A 17,850-nucleotide genomic window follows, 5' to 3' on the forward strand; every position below is an offset into this window, starting at 1 on the left:
TCACGAAAAAGGAAGCGATCATGAAGCAAGGTCGTGACCTGATTGCGAAATGTCCCATGCGGGGCGATTTTTACGAGCTCGATCTCCGTGTCGATACGGTGGCGGCCAACATGTGTGGAGCTGTGACTGGTAACCTGTGGCATCGTCGACTGGCTCATTTGGGGAGCAAGAGTTTGCAGACACTCGCGAAGCATGGCATGGTAACAGGTATTCCCGAGAAACCAGATAAATTGGATTTTTGTGATGTTTGTGTTCTCGGAAAGCAGTGCCGAGAACCATTCACGGGTACTAGAGTCCGTGCTACAAGACCTCTAGAACGAGTGCACTCCGATGTGTGCGGTCCAATTACACCAGCGGCTTGGGATGATTCTCGGTACTTCGTCACCTTTATTGATGATTACACGCACTTTGCAGTAGTATATCCCATCAAGAAGAAGTCCGAGGTGTTCCAGAAGTTTCGAGAGTACGAGGCCATGGCGAGTGCCGCTCTGGGACATTCGATTTCGAAGCTGACTGTCGACCAAGGGCGCGAGTATTGCTCCAATGACCAGCGTGATTGGTACGTTTCCAAGGGGATCCAAGTCGAGCCAACCGCAGCATACACACCACAGCAGAATGGAGTGTCCGAACGGTTCAATCGGACAATCGTCGAAAAGGTGCGTGCGATGCTGATTGAAGCCCAAACTCCGAAGAATCTGTGGAATGAAGCGGTTCTAGCGGCGGTATACCTGACGAACAGAAGTCCAACCACCGCGGTATCTGATTGGAAGACTCCTGCGGAAATGTGGACTGGTCACAAGCCGGACGTTAGTAAACTACGTGTGTTCGGCTGTAAAGCATTTGCTTGGGTGTCCACGGCACAGAGGAAGAAACTGGATCCGAAAAGCAAGCCTGCTGTGATGATCGGCTATGCGCCGAACGCCTACCGCCTGTGGAACAAAGAGAAGAAGCAGTTATTCCTAGCCAGAGATGTCAAGTTCGATGAAAACAGTTTTCCGTTTGCCACCCAGATCCGTGACGAAACTCCTTTGGTTGTTGCTCCGTACGAGTTCGAGGATCAAGATGAGGAAGACGTGCAAACCCCTGAACAGTCCGTTCAACCCGATGAGCCGCTGGTGGCTCAACATGACGACATCCTGACTGATGATGAAGAAGGCGAGGTTGAAGACGACGGTGTTGAAGAAACCGGAGCGCTCCCTTCGCAACTAGACCGTGGTTCAAACCTCGAAATGGAAACCCCGAGGCGCAGCGAACGGGAGCGCAGACTCCCCGGTAAGTTGAAAGAATTTCTGGTTGGAAAAATTTTCACTGCCGCGCAATCCCATTCTGCAGATGTTCCCCATAACGTTTCCGATGTACTATTTGACGGTTCCGTTGGACGAGATGAGGCCGAGCGTTCGATCTTCGATGTCCCGGAGGCGTACAAGGAGATCGCTGGACGAGCCGACGAAGCTCTTTGGCAGCAAGCGGTCCGTGAGGAACTGCAGTCGCTAGCGGACAACCATGCTTGGCGATTGGTGAGATGCCCTGCTGGTGTGGTTCCGCTCAAATCGAAATGGGTCTTCCGAATCAAGCCGGACGAGCATGGCGAACCGATCCGTTACAAGGCGCACTTGGTGGCGAAGGGATTCCAACAGAAGCCCGGAGTCGACTACAACGAAACATATTCCCCCGTAGCAAAGTTAGCCACGATACGAACCGTTCTTGCTGTAGCAACCCACCGAAGGATGCACGTTCACCAACTCGATGTGAAGACCGCATTCCTCTACGGTGAGCTTGAAGAAGACGTCTACATGGCCATACCCGAAGGAGTTGCAGCACCGCCGAACTTCGTTTGCAAGCTGGATCGATCGCTGTACGGACTCAAGCAAAGCCCCCGCTGTTGGAACAACAAGCTAAACGACCTTCTACTGGATTTCGGCTTTACCCGTTCCCGGCATGATTACTATCTATATACCAGGATCGACGATCGAGGGGGGGTATACATAATCATCTACGTGGACGATTTGCTCATTGCTGGCGATCGACTGGACCTGGTGAAGGAGATCAAGCGTGCTCTTTCCAAGAAGCTCCAGATGACGGATTGCGGCGTGGTTAATTATTTCCTTGGAATGAAGATCCGATACGACCGCGCCACCGGATGCATGTACCTGGCGCAAGAAGCTGCTGTGGACCGTGTGCTGACGAAGTTCGGCATGCAAGACTGTAACCATGTCAAAACCCCAATGGAGAAAGGCTGTTACCTGCCACCACAAGCTGCGAATCCTGTGTCGCATCCATACCGTCAATTGCTGGGCAGCCTGATGTATACGATGCTGTGTGTTCGACCGGACATATGCTACGCTGTTGGATACCTAGGGCGCTTCCAAGTTCAACCTGATGAGGCCCACTGGCAAGCCCTGAAGAGAGTGGTCCGTTACGTGAAGGGAACGAAGAACTTGAAGCTCCAGTACAAGCAAAACGACGACGCCGAGGCACTTGTCGGATACGCAGACGCTGACTGGGCATCGGATGCTGAGGATAGGAAATCCGTTAGTGGCTTCGTCTTTAAGGTCTTTGGGAACACCGTGTCTTGGGCAAGCCGCAAGCAACAAACCGTTGCACTGTCGTCGTGTGAAGCCGAGTATGCAGCTTTAAGTGCCGCGGCCTCCGAAGGGCTGTGGCTGCACGGAATCCTTGAAGACCTGAAGCAAGTTCGACCGGACACGGCATTCAAGGTGTACGAAGACAACCGTGGGTGCATTGCAATGGCCACAAACACCGAAAGCAAGCGTGTCAAGCACATCGATGTAAAGCACCATTTTTTGCGCGACCATGTGGCACAAGGAAGACTTCAAATCGAAGCAATTGATACAGCAAACCAAATAGCGGACACGTTCACCAAGCCCCTGGAACCTGGACGTTTCCGCGAACTGAGGACCCTCCTAGGACTGACCGATTCAGGGTGGGTGTTGGAGTAAATCGGTAACGCAGTGTGCTGATCACCTCCTTGGAGACCGAACGTCACCCCTAGCAACCTAAGTTTTCTTAAATAAACAACGGTGAAAAACTTTTCATTCCTGTTCAAGACTCCACTCAAGCTAGTCGTTAAATAAAATCCATTCTACTTTTAAACTTTGCTGTTCCGGTTCTTTCTAACCATCAAGAATTTTCAATTTAGACCCATTTACAACCACTAAGTGCTTGGAATAACTTTGCAAAGGGTTATCAAATTTCAACCAATATTGGGTTTTACTTATAACAGAGACAGATGACCCACAGTCAACCTCCATTTCAATGCTTTTCCCTTCAATATGTATTCGCAACAAACATGGATTGCTAATTTTGTTTATAGAAGAAACCAACATGCATTGTAATTCACCTGTGTCGCTGTCGTCGCCATCCGAATCCCTCGTCCTCATCCTTTCCAACAGCTCGGTGATATGTCTATCTGCAGAAGGCCCTGGCTGATAGGAATCTACGAGATCATACAGCATCACGATGGAGATTCTTCAATTTAAAACATTTCTTTTTAATATGTCCTTTTACTCCACAGAAGTTGCAAATCATTTGTGAATAGTCAGGCCGTTGACCTTGCTGGTATCTCGGATTCTGATGGAAATGATTAGTCCTGGGTACCTGGTTCATCCTACTACGCTCGTTTGAACGCTGTGTAATCTCATATGGGCTATAACCCAAACGGCTTTTGATTGAACCTCTGCTGCTTCCGGTTTCTTCATTGAACTCCTTGGTATTTATGGCCGTTAGTCCTCGCCATTTTCCCAAATGTTGCCCCGAAATGGCCCCTTGAACCGCTGTCAATTGCCGCTACTCGATCTGCATTTCCATTTTGTGGAGCATCCGCTGTACCTGCATTTGCTTTTGCAACCTCCCATGTAGCAATAATTTTTTCAGCATTAGATAATGTAAGCTTCTCCTCACTAAGGAGTCTTTGTCTTAAGGTTTTGTCTCGGAGGCCTGCTATCATACGGTCCAAAATGGCTACTTCCTTAAAGTTGGCAAAAGCGCAAAATTCAGCTTGTAATTTCAATGATAATATGAAATCCTCTGTCGTCTCATCAGGGTTTTGTACCCTGGTACTAAATTTATATCTCTGGACCAGATCTGGGTCAGTCTTGTCCAGCCTGTTTTTCAACTTAGAAATTAAATCGTTAAAAGCTGCCTCCTCAAAATTGCCAGCCGGATACAATAACTTGATTTCATCAAACATTACCGGTCCGCTAAGAGTGACAAAATAAGCCATTTTGTCTTCCTCTTTCACTTTATTAACTTTGAAAAAATACTTCAACCGGGTGTACCAGTCATTAAAACTAGTACCCCTACGGTAAGGGTCCATAGTGCAAGCAATACTGGAAGAATTCATATTATAATGCTTTGATACTATAATCCAAAATTCAATCCAAACAATAAAAAAAATAGGATCAAGTAAAATGGCACCAGAAAAAAAGAACAAGAACAAAATGGAATACCAAACAATTAGATGGATGTCTCCACAAAATAAAAACTGCACATTGGCATAAAAAGGTAGTACAAAATGTCTGACTTACCGATCGGTGATTTGACCTTTGCCAACCCGACAATCGTCGCCCAGAAGCTGTGTGTCCCCTGTGAGATCGGCCAACCTCTTACCGCACGAGCATAGAACCTGATGTCCTCGAGTCACAAAGAAGCAAGTTTTAGTTCCTAGATTGCCTTCCGCCTAAATAGAAGAAACAACACTCTTATTAAAAGGTACAGTACTATACTACTTCTTCAGTCAGAAGCCGTAACAATATTTCACGAATCGTTCTACGATTTATAATTATTTTATCTTTCTTGCCCAAATATCAAACTGGTATAAACCAACTTCAAGGTACGGTACAAAAAATTGCTTTGTAATATTTCCACTGCGCCCTATGAAGGTAACTTCTGTCTCTCTCCCCACGATCTAGCAGAGAAACGGCAAGAAATCTGCCAGCGAGAAATTAACTGTTTAGGCAGTCACTTCACTTTCCAAATCACTTTCGGATACCACTCTACTTACGATTTACCGTATGTAAAAACACCAGACCGCAATTGAAACAGTGACAAAAACGGGCCGCCACTTTCGTTTTTGTTGCAATGGCTTCCTCCGTTCACACCCTGCAGCAACAAAGCAAATGGGGTTTGCTTGATGGCGTCCGATTCGATTCCCTGAAAACGCTGACCAATCTATTCCTCACTACGAGCACTCACTGACACCGTCTCGCACAGCTGCCGATTTCACTATTTTTCACGCGTGAAACTAGAAAACTTTTAGTAATTTTTAATTTTTTTTACTCGCCGCCAAATGTAAGTTGCTTCCGTATATCAATAAAAACAACTTTTCAGTTCACTGATCAGAACAAGACTGAGCCATCGGCCCAACTGTATTTCGTATTTATGTTTACATTTTCGATGTTTTTGGCTCCTCGGTTTCGCTCGGTTATAACTGCAAGAAACACGACAACAGAAAACTAACTGGAAACAAGTAATACACTTCAGGTTTATTTCCTCTATGCTCCTGATTGTATAAAATTTAGAAAAACATCGCGGATCTCTAGGTCTACTTTCCGGAATTGACCATTTTTTTCCCGGTGAATCCGGATATCCAGAAGGGCATTCAATAACCTCTGCAGAACCAAATCAATATGGCACTGACATATATCTTCTCAACTAAGGGTTCTTCACATTTTTTTTAAAAACTTACGGATCTCCAGGTCAATTTTTTAGAATTTACTATTTTACCGGTGATTCCGGATATCCAAAGGACCGTATTCTGGCCACCCGATAGCAAAATTGATATCTTGATGTCATATTTTCTCTATGCTAATGATTGTATGCAATATAGAAAAAAATCGCGGATCTCTAGGTCTACTTTCTGGAATTGACTATTTTCAAGGTGATTCCGGATATCCAGAGGACCGTTTTCTGGCCACATGGTTGCAAAATCGACATGGTGATGGTATATTTTCTCTATGCTCATGATTGTATGCAAATTAGACAAAATCGCGCAGCTCTAGGACTACTTTTAAGAATTGACCATTTTTCCGGTGAATCCGAATTTCCACAGAGCCACCTTTCACGGGTTTTATCGTTCAGATTGGCCACCCACCACTCCAATCGGTTCCTTGTCTGTTCCGTTTGAAAGAAGATAGTCATACCATTCAAGTAGTGGCTCAATCTTAAGATGTGGTAACCAAATTGCCGAAAACCAGTCATGTTAACATGAATCGACACGCATTTTGCTCGGGACTTTTCCAGGTTTTTCCGTTCCGGCTGGCCAACCACAGGTCCAATTGGGTTTCTATCTATTCAAAATATAATTAGATAGCCATATCTTTCGATTGGTGGCTGAATCTTAACGATTGGTCATTGCATTGCTGAGAACCAGCCATGTCCATCGACACGCATTTTGCAGCCTTGGGGTTAAAGGGTGATACGGTCAAAATTTGGTCAATATCAACTTGACGTATTTCTTTCAATTTTGCATTTAAAAAACCTGAACACCCCTCATTTTGAAGGTGTGTGTGTGTAGAATGTTGCTCCTATTTTGATTTTGGAATTCACTCTTCAGTTGTCAAAATGCCGTCCAAGCAAGAAGAGCAGCGTATCAAAATTTTGCTCGCGCATCGCGAAAATCCGAGCTACTCGCACGCAAAGTTGGCAAAATCGCTAAAAGTTGCCAAATCAACCGTTACAAATGTAATTAAAGTGTTTGGGGAACGTTTGTCGACAGCCAGGAAGTCTGGATCGGGGGGAAATCGAAAACCGGAAGCCGCTGAGACGACAAAGAGAGTTGCCGGTAGTTTCAAGCGAAACCCTAACCTCTCTCTCCGAGATGCCGCAAATAAGCTGGGTGTATCGTCTACAACCGTGCATCGAGCCAAAAAACGAGCCGGACTATCGACTTACAAGAAGGTAGTGACTCCAAATCGCGATGATAAACAAAATACGACGGCCAAAGCGCGATCCCGGAGGCTGTACACGACGATGCTGACGAAGTTTGACTGCGTGGTAATGGACGACGAAACCTACGTCAAAGCCGACTACAAGCAGCTTCCGGGACAGGAGTTTTATACGGCAAAAGGAAGGGGAAAGGTAGCAGATGTTTTCAAGCACATGAAACTGTCAAAGTTCGCAAAGAAATATCTGGTTTGGCAAGCCATCTGTACCTGTGGCTTGAAAAGCAGCATTTTCATAGCTTCCGGGACTGTCAACCAAGAAATTTACGTGAAAGAGTGTTTGAATAAACGTCTGCTGCCTTTCCTGAAGAAACACGGTTGTTCCGTACTGTTTTGGCCGGATTTGGCATCTTGCCATTACGGTAAAAAGGCCATGGAGTGGTACGCCGCCAACAACGTGCAGATGGTTCCCAAGGACAAGAACCCTCCCAACACGCCAGAGCTCCGCCCAATTGAGAAATACTGGGCTATTGTCAAGCGAAACCTAAATAAGACCAAAAAAACTGCTAAGGGCGAGCAGCAGTTCAAGGCAAACTGGCTTTCTGCGGCGAAGAAGGTGGACAAGGTGCGTAAGGCCCGGCAATTCGGATTTGGAAAAGCGGAAGCCTAACTGAATATTTTTCCTGAATTTTATACTAATTGAACTTGAAAAAGAAATTTAATTTGATTTTTTAAATAAACGATTTCACCGATTTACACGCGTTTTCCCTTGACCAAATTTTGACCGTATCACCCTTTATGTCAGTTAAAGATCATTGCACACAAAATCAACTTTGGTAAAATCCAAACAAAAACACTAGCCCTCGCACTAGCCCATGGTGGCTTATGGCACAAGCTTCTAAGATAACTCCTGCAATGATTTTGTTTGTAAGACTAATTAAGGTTTAAAAAACAATATTTATAGATGGTCGAACCACAGACAAACAGACATAACTCTCGCAAGTTGTTCATCAAACAAGCATTTAGCGGACAATTTAAAAGTATTGTAGCTGGTAGTATTACGTTTACACACTACCAACATCTGTTCAGCGTAGTGCCCACCACAGTGTACTCAACAGATGGCGGTAATGTTTTAGCGTCGATGTTTTACAGTGAGAAATATTCAATGGGTTATGTCTGTTTGTCTGAGGTCGACCTCTGTTACTTACAATAGCTGTTTTCTGTTGGTTTTTATTTTTAAACTGGTAGTTAATAGCAACAATTCAACATACCTAGCAATCACGACTCGTCGTGCGAACATAGCATTAGGTCAATTTGAAATGGTTCACATGTTCGTTAAGTTTATGGCAGCTTGCGTCCAAGTTTGTACGTAAGCCTCGGTGTAAACTAAGCGTTCCTTAGCAAACGGATTGAGTGATAAGTAGCTGTTATATCCAGGGTTGGTTCCACTCACTTCGCTATAAAAAATATTTTACAGAATTCTGAAATCATTAGATGTTAGAATCGTATGTTGTACCTGTAATTTTCACGAAGAGGTTGACATATGAAATCGTTTTAAGATTTTGCGATTTATTTATCTATTATTATTATTATTATTTATCTGATGAGATGTATGTAGTCTTCATTCGAGAATCGAGCTGTAAATCATCAAACTAAGCTAAATATAATCAGGGTTGCTTTCCCTCACTTCGCTATAAATAATATTTCTTAGAATTCTGAAATCATAGATGTTATAATAATCTTTCAGAGCGTCGCAATGAACGATTTTATGATTCGTGAGCATTTACTCAGAGTGAGCGCTCACGCTCACGAATCGTAAAATCGCTGATTGTGATGCTCTGAGAGCAATATGACAGGTTTTATGTGTCAAACGCATACTTTACAACCTGTTCTTGTAACCCTTGTAACTTACAAGTACTAATTATCATTATAACATCTAATGATTTCATAATTCCGAAAAACATTTTAATAGCCTTGGAGTCAAACATATACATACTTCACAACCTCTTCTTGTAACTTACAAGCACAAAATATTATTATAATGACTTCAGAATTCTGAGAAATACTCTTTACAGCGAAGTGATTGAAACCAACCCTACTTACATAAAACTTAGTTTGATGATTTACAGCTCGATTCTCTCGAATGAATGATACACATATTTTTTGAAAGGCTTTTAAATATCAACCAATAACTATATTCTGGCACAATGAATTTTTCAAAACTGTTCAGTTTCTCCAGAAATCTTCAGAACTTATGAAAACAACTCGTGCGGTACATTTCGTCGCCAATCAATCAACTATCGCTGCCATAAAACTCTTCCGCCGATAAACACACTAACAATGCTGTGGGATCTCTCTCATTTGGCGCAGCTCAACTCAACTCAACACAACATTCGAGATCTCTTCGCACTCTTCATACTTGAGCGGACCACGATCGCGTACGGACCGGTTTCTGTCGTAGCTCCTCAATGCGTGCATCGTCTGGAGTTCCTATATCCAATACATACATCCTCGGTAAAAAAAAAAACAAGTAACTCAAAACAGTGTATTAGTGACAACTCTAAGCTCAGTGCAAGTTCTTTTGTTATTAATCATGTAACCGGAGTGGAGTGCACTGTGTGCAAAACATACATCATTCCTGTCAACATTGTGTCTCAAAATAATTAAATAGTGCCGCACCCCTTCGCCGTGTGCTGCTCTAAATGCCATACGTGTGCAAAACTAGTGGAATGCAGCAATTGATCAACCATATGAAAAGAAAGCGTGTCTATTTGCAAATAACATCGACCAGAAGTGATTTCTCTAATTACCCTCTCACACGAGCTGCAAGTTGAAGTTACGTGAGTCAAATTTTTTGATGGCTAATCAATTTACGCTGCTCGAGGCAAGTGAATAGAAGAAAGAAGCAGCTCAAGTAAACGCAGTGCCAGTGTAGTGGTGATACTGTGTTTTTGATACTGTTGTGCAATTTTTAAGTAATGGTAGTTGTATGCGCTGGAATTGAAGCTGACCAATGTGTCAATCATAACAACAGTGTAACTTGAGTGAGTTGAATATTCCTGCGTGGCATACTTGGATTTTGGAGCGACTGGTGGATGGAGAGTAGGTGCGTTCAGTAAACCATCATCTGTCAACTGTCACTATCATAGAGGTTAGTGTTTAATGTCAGGTCATGTTTGTTTCTCCTGAAAGTAAACATACTGTGGAAAACAATCATTCTATGTGTGCAATTACCATCTTGTTTATAGTGTTGTTTTGCAAACATTGGAAGCGAAGGAAGAGTGTCAGGGAAATCACGCAGATGGAGGTCTCTATTTATAAACTACGGTATATTGTTTCCCTGCAGTGGTGAAAGGTGAAATGAAATGGCTCGTTCTATAGCATCCAGATGATTCATTTAGCTGTGGAGCGATGTAGCTGTTTATTTAGATGAAGCATCTCTTGTTCCAAGAATTACTTTCTCATAATCTTTGTGATTCAAAACTTTGAATCGGGTCACGCCCAGTAAATTTCTCAACAACGGATCACTTATTGCGGCTAGGTAGAATTTGTGCTGCCGTTAGCATTCTCAATTTTCTCAGCAGAACTTCACCAAGGTCAAGCGGTGTGGAACCGAGACAGGTAAAAACGCTTGAGACTGAGCAAATAAAAATGACTCCTTCAAGTCCCGTCGCAGACTGACACGGAAGCGAAAGTTCTTGTGAATAATCGCATCTCGATTGAGCACTAGTATTGGGAATGACTCATCCTCGTTGAATTGATGTTGCGGTTAATCGTCGATTAAATCCAATTGAGTCAACTTACTAGCGACAACCGCATTCCTGCGTCACAACATACGGCGGTGACTGGAAGATAGGAATGAGACTCTTCAGCTTTTGGTGTGTGATGTGGGGGATGGTCTTATCGGTGATTTTGACGGATGTGATATCAGAGATATGCCTTCGTATCAGTTGAAGATATCGAAGCAAGTGTGGCATTCTTGGTGTAACGCACATATCTGTATTATTGCGGTGAGCTGGAACTCGTTTATGCTCCAATTGAGCTTTGAACACATACGCATAGTAATGAAAAAGTTGGTGAAAACTCACTATGACTTGCAAACTGTTCTCTTGGGGTGAGTTCGTAGAATTGCACGACGATGTTGATGTGGAGCAGTTATCTGATTGATTGCGGGATATTTCGATCAGGTATATTGACAAATCAAAGTAGGCTCCCATGGAGAATAGAAGAACTATGAAAATGATGATTATTTCAGAATTTTCCACGGGGCGGTATACGATTTCAATATCACATAACATATGTGGAACTTTATGCATAATCTGACTTAAAGTTGTCCCCTTTTTTGTGTTGTCTCAGTTTTATAACTCGTATAATTGGACATCGATCTGTCCAAATAAATTGTTCAGGATATCAAAACTGAGCGTTCTCTATCACTCAACCAAATATACGCCTTAATACAATGTGTTAAACTTCATAGACTGTTGCAGTCGACGTTAAAAATTAAGATGTATAAAGCTTCACACATAGGAAAGTACAGTTCAATACCATATTGGTTCTATGTGTGGTGATAATTCTATATGCCCTTGGACTAAAATCTATCAGATGTAACTTACGTATCCGAGTGTTTATTACGTTAGAATTTAATCTATGAGACACATGAGAATAATATTTTATGTTAATTACTGTACTCGAAAAAAATGCAGGACTGCCTCGCGTACAAGAAGCGTACCAACAATGTGAAGCGTTTCACAAAAGAACGCTCCAAGTTGACGTATGCAGAAACGATTAAGTTGGAAAATGGAACCTCTGCTTCGTTGGCATCAGCCGCACAAAATGGAGACACTTATGAGATTTTGTCTTCTAATGAACTGGACTCTGATATAGCAGACGAGAGTGAGTCTCCGGAGGTACAAGCTCCCGTTAAAAGGAAGCCGACTAGCTCTCCGGGAGTGCGCTGGAAAAAAATTAAAGCCACTCTCAAAAGTTTGCAAAAATCTGGAGGATACGGGGATTTATTGAAAAAGCCGAACAAATCGGTAATTTCTGCTCCATCTGATCCTTACTGCAGCTATTCCACCCCGCCGCTACCAAATAAAGGTAATCGTAAGAGGTTACCAAAAATAAACCCCACGTCTACTCGCAATTCAAAGAAAACTCTCCCGTCCAAGCGAGGAAAGATTAAGTTTAAGGACATTGTGGATAATATTTTGAATGCCCTCGGCTTTCCCGACGAATCGCCACTTTGAGGATTTATTGACCTGCTTGTTCCTATAGTCGCAAACTACTTCAAGCAATTGACTGTATCATGGCCCCTCATTGGTGAATTCATATCTTTCGATGGATAATTCGTCGAGTGAGGATCAAGATATGATCACTTTATAACAATGGAACTGTCGTAGTTTAAAACCTGAATTAGACTCGTTCAAGTATTTATACTTGCACTCTGTGAAACTTGGCTTTCGTCGGAAACTGAACTAAACTTCCACGATTTTAACATTATCCGCCTGGATCGAGATGATTGATATGGTGGCGTACTTTTGGGGATCAAAAAGTGCTACTTCTTCTATAAAATCTCAATCCCAATAATTTCAGGCATTGAAATTGTCGCTTGCCAAATAAATGTGAAGAACAAAGATCTTTGCATAGCTTCTGTATATGTCCCTCCAAGGACTTCCATAAACCGCCGTCAGCTTGGAGTTCAGTTAATATCCTTCCATCTCCAGTTCTAATACTGGGCGATATGAACTCACACGGTTCTGGCTGGTGCGAATCATACGATGACAATAGAGCGGGTATTTTTTATGATTTGTGCGACGATTTCAACTTGACTATCTTGAAGACTGGTGAAGCAACACGTATAGCAAAACCTCCTGCTCGAGAGAGCCGTCTTGACATATCTTTGTGCTCTAACTCACTATCATTAGATTGTATGTGAAAGGTTATCAATGATCCCCATGATAGTGATCACTTACCAATTATTATTTCAATCAAAAGTGGTCGTCTAAAACAGATCAGTCAATTCAAGTTCCTTTGGACCTCACGAGGAACATTGATTGGCAAAAATTTGTATCGGCGGTAACTCTTGGTGTTGATTCTACTGATCCTTTACCACCATTAGAAGAGTATCGTTTCTTTACCGAACTAATCTACAAAAGCGCATTAGAAGCTCAGAAACGACGTGTTCCAATGACGGGATGACGAATACACAAAGTTGTATCTTGAGAAATCCGATGCCTTTAAAGATTATCGTAGACATGAAAGATCTGAGCTTTTTGAAAAATATCTAAAGCTTGAAAAAAAGCTTAACACCTTACTAAAAGCACTCATCTACCAATGAGAGTGAAGAATACTCCTCTAAATGGATATTCGACTTTGCTAAAAATGTTTGTCCAGACTCTGTCTCAGCACAACCGACTTTACGGGATACAACCCGAAGCAACGGTTCTCTAGATGAACCATTCACAATGCTGGAATTTTCAATGGCACTTCTTTCATCGAATAACTCTGCTCCGGGAAGCGATATGACCAAATTCGACCTTCTAAAAAACCTCCCCGATATCGCTAAAAGACGATTACTTCACCTATATAATTCATTTATGGCATTCAATATAGTTCAACCAGCATGGAGACAGGTTAAAGTAATAGCTATTCAAAAGCTTGCGTAAACCAGCGTCTGATCACAATTCTTACCGTACGATCTCTTTGTTATCATGCCTGAGGAAATTATTAGAAAAAATGATCCTATCAATACTTGACCATTAGGTTGAATCAAACAACCTACTTTCAAATACGCAAGAGTAAAGGAGCAAACGATTGTCTAGCGATGCTTTCATCTGATATTCAACTGGCACAGTAGTGGATTACCCGGTATTTCAAATAATTTATTGTATAATTTGCTGTCAGAAAAACAAATGACCTGCAAACTAGGTCAACTGACAACTTCTAGAATTAGCTACATGGGCTTACCCCAAGGTTCATGTTTAAGTCCCTTGCTTTATAATTTCTATGTCAAAGATATTGATAACTGCTTAGATAATCTATGCACGCTTAGACAGCTTGCAGACGATACCGTGGTTTCCATGAGAGGTCCACGTGCAGAAATCTTGCAAAGACCATTGCAAAATTCCTTAAATAATCTGTCTCTCTGGGCAAGAAATTTAGGGATCGAGTTTTCACCGCAAAAAACTGAATTGGTAGTGTTTACAAGGAAGCGGTTTCCAGCCCAACTGCGTCTAAATCTTTTGGGCAGAGACATTACCCAATCTTTAACCTTCAAATACCTTGGAGTCTGGTTTGATTCAAAATGCACTTGGGGTACCCACATTACGTATTTGAAACAAAAGTGTCAACAAAGGATCAACTTTCTACGATCAATTTCCGGGACATGGTGGGGTGCTAACCCGGAAGACCTCATTAAACTATATAAAACGACTATTCTTTCAGTTCTTGAGTATGGCTCTTTTTGCTTCCTCTCGGCAAGAAAAACCCACCTAATTAAATTGGAACGCATTCAATATCGTTGTTTACGTATTGCCCTTGGCTGTATGCATTCAACACACAATATGAGCCTAGAGGTACTAGCGGGCATAAAACCCCTGCAGAACCGTTTCTGGGAGCTCTCATTAAGAATATTGATTAAATGTAGTGTCAGTAACAACCTTGTGATTGAAAACTTCGAAGAAATGCTCGAATTGAGCATCCAGTCTAGATTCGTGCGAATCTATCTTAATTATATGTCATCGGATATTAGCCTTCCTTGCTATAACCCCCCTCGTGTATGCTTCACTAACTACAGTTCTCCCATTGACTATAATCCCTCCATTAAACAGGCTATTCAAGGAGTTCCAGATCAACTTCGACCTATCTCAATTCCCCGCATTTTTGCTGAAAAGTACCAACAAGTCAATTGCAATAGAAGATTTTTCACTGATGGATCACGCATTGATGGATCCACTGGCTTCGGCGTCTTCAATGAATACTCAACCGCCTTTCGGAAACTTCAGGAACCTTGTTCCGTTTATGTTGCTGAGCTAGCAGCAATCAACTTCGCATTGGGGATGATTTCCGATATGCCCATAGACCATTACTTCATCTTCTCGGATAGTCTCAGTTCGATTGAGGCTATTCGGTCGATGAAACAAGGTAGGCACTCATCTTATTTCCTTTCAAAGGTAAGGGAGCAGATGAGTTTGCTGGTCGAAAGATCATATATTCCATTATTCCAAATTTTTCTTCAAGATCGTGGTTCAAAGATCTGGATGTAAGTCGGGGCTTCATTCGCGTGATGTAAAGACTTATTTCGAATAACTACTCGCTAGAGGCACATCTCTACAGAATAAACCTCGTTGACAGCAATAGATGTAGGTGTAGAACCGGTTATAATAACATCGGTCACGCAGTTTGGTATTGCCCGGATAATGACGGCTCCAGAGCACGACTGTTGGATACCCTAGTGACCCGCGGCAGACAACCCCTACATGCAGGCGATCTACGAATTTCTTTGTTTATCTGATGTTAGAGTTTGATGTGACCATCCCCTCCTTTCCAAACAATTTCATGCCATTGTGTCCCAGTCTTATTATCCTCCTGTTTCTGTGCTATTTGCCCCTGCCTAGCCAGGATTTGGTCAACCGTCCGAGAGTAGTATCTGAAGGAGGCTTCAGAAACCAGTTTCCTAACTAGATCCTTCCATTCGAAATTGTTACCCATTCACCTCGAGCCCTCCACGAGTAATTGGTACCCAATACTAGCCTAGAACTACTGCTGTTTAAAATGTAAATTCAAACATTACTGATTTTTGGCTCCGCAAAGTGTAACACACGACTGAGCCTAGTAAATAAACGAACTAGTTAAAAAAATTGTCTGCTGGACGAACTAGACGGAAGAATTGACCTTCTTGGCCACGTCCCGAATCGAAAGGTTCGGATTGCGCTTGAAGTAATCCCTCACCTTCCTTGCGTTCACGGGGTCGGTCGTCTTCGCTTTTCTTCCGCTGCCAGCTCGCCGCTGGATCGTCAGGGTCTCCTTGAACTATTTACCACATGGGACACGGTCGAATTGTCTATTCCAAACTGTTTCGCGATCCACCTGTGGGACTGGCCTGGATTTTCCACGACCGCTCCTATAATTTTTTAGCGAAACCAAGGGGAGGAGGGGGGGGGGGGGGTAGGTGGTGTTTGACATTGAACGGTCATCAAATTGTAGAATATTAAAATTCTTTTCATGCAAAAAACGCGCAACTTCTTTACAACTATACGTTTATTGAAAATTTTAATAATTTAGGGATACTAAAGATGTTTTATCATTTTGCTTTGCTCAATTGCCGGAATCACAACAAAATTTGTAAAATTGTCTAAATGCTAATCGTTTAGAGTTGATTTTATGTATGTACAACATTAAAAGGACTATTATTGCAAGGATCTTCCGGTGGACCGTCCTGTAGTCACCAGAGTCTAAATTCCGGTCATAGCTCCTAATTAATTGTAATAAGTCTATGAATAGTTTCGAAAAAAGAGTCCTTGGTTCAAGGGGTTGGATGTGGGTCGAGACTTCATTCGTATGATGTCTCGCCTCATGTCCAATCGTCCAATCACTACTCGTTAAACGCTCACTTGTTCCGTGTTGGGCTGGGGGACAGCAATATCTGTGAATGTGGACAAGGTTACCAGGACGCAGATCACATTATTTGGTCTTGTGCTGAACATCGCGGAGTCAGATCTGAGTTGTATGATTCCCTTCGGGCTCGAGGTAGACAACCTAATGTTCCAGTTCGGGACATTTTGAGTAGACGCGATCTGGAGTTTATGAAACTTATATATGTTTTCTTAAAGAATATTAACCTTAGATTGTAAGTTTGACTAACCTTGTGTTTAGTTTTTGTTTTGTTCGTGTGGTTTTTTTTTAATGTTTCTGTAATAATTGTATAATTACACTGCGGATACCAACTTTAATATGAATAAGTTCATGTTTTAGGAATAATGAAATATTTGTATCGTAAATCATAACGCAAACCTCCTTCTCCCTCTCCCCATCAATAAAACTGAAAATCTCTACTAACCTCGAGACGACCGCGAGTAATCGGTTCAATTCCTTTAACTCTAGCTTTAAGACATTTATTATTTTTAACGCAAAAGATAACTTGGCTCTGTAAAGTTCATTCGATTAAGCCTGTACGAATAAATTAAAACAAAATTTTTTTTTGAAAAAAACAAGGAGCTCTAGGATCAGTTTTATTAATTGATAATTTTTACGTATTTTCCGGGTCTTCCGGAGGACCATACTTCTGACTTTCCGGAAGCAAAATTTTCCCAAAAGGAGATCATCTATCTGGTTAATAACTTTTCAGAGAACACCAGAAAGTTATCTCTTCAAATTACCCTACAATAAGTGTTTGTCCCTAATTAGCTCCAATCCCATATGCTACACACTTAATTCAGATCACCGAAGTCGGTAGGAATTTACCGGGTTTTTGAACAGCAGAACAAGTCGGTAAAATTTTCAAATGACCGTTACACGTGAGAAATCGAGAAAATTTATAAATTTTATTTTTCATCAATAAATGGGGTAAACCGAACAAATTCTGTACATGTTCAGAATAAATTTTCAAATAATTGGATTTTTCACTGATTTTTAAACTTTTACCGAACAGTTCTGTAGTTCAAAATTTACCGAACGATGGAGGCCTGAATTAGTGTGTACGTGTATTCGTTAATGCCGGTTCCTATTAGGCCGGAACAAATCTCAAGTTTTTCTTAAGTTGTAGAATATCACCTTCTTTTCTACAGAATTTTCACTTAAATCGGTACTAGACCGGTACGGCAGAACAGGTCTTTGAAATCGGATCAGCCGGTTTCAGTTGTTGAAAACGGATTTTATCGAAATCATTCCTAATCTTGTTTGGCAACTCACTAGGTAAGCCACCTTCAATCTGATTGATCCCCCTTGTTCG

At 42.1% G+C, this 17,850-nt stretch overlaps 1 protein-coding gene across 3 annotated transcripts in view; it reads left to right on the forward strand.

The window, feature by feature from the left end:
• The first annotated feature begins 9,336 nt into the window (after positions 1-9,336).
• RhoGAP15B (RhoGAP_ARAP and RA_ARAPs domain-containing protein RhoGAP15B) overlaps positions 9,337-17,850 on the forward strand; it is a 37,917-nt gene continuing 29,403 nt past the window's right edge. Inside the window, exon 1 of one of the 3 annotated variants that reach the window (XM_065228870.1) lies at positions 9,337-10,053. Coding sequence is in view for 1 of the 3 variants with exons in the window: in XM_065228869.1 (XP_065084941.1) it covers positions 9,998-10,008 (11 nt within the window). In the remaining 2 variants the exon portion in view is untranslated. The remainder of the gene's footprint in view (positions 10,054-17,850) is intronic. The other 2 variants (XM_065228869.1, XM_065228871.1) reach the window with 2 other exon arrangements.

Source organism: Ochlerotatus camptorhynchus, unplaced genomic scaffold (genome assembly GCF_037179485.1).
Source record: "Ochlerotatus camptorhynchus isolate MF236.1 unplaced genomic scaffold, CSIRO-AGI_Acam_v1.1 ptg000304l, whole genome shotgun sequence".
NCBI lineage: Eukaryota > Metazoa > Arthropoda > Insecta > Diptera > Culicidae > Ochlerotatus > Ochlerotatus camptorhynchus.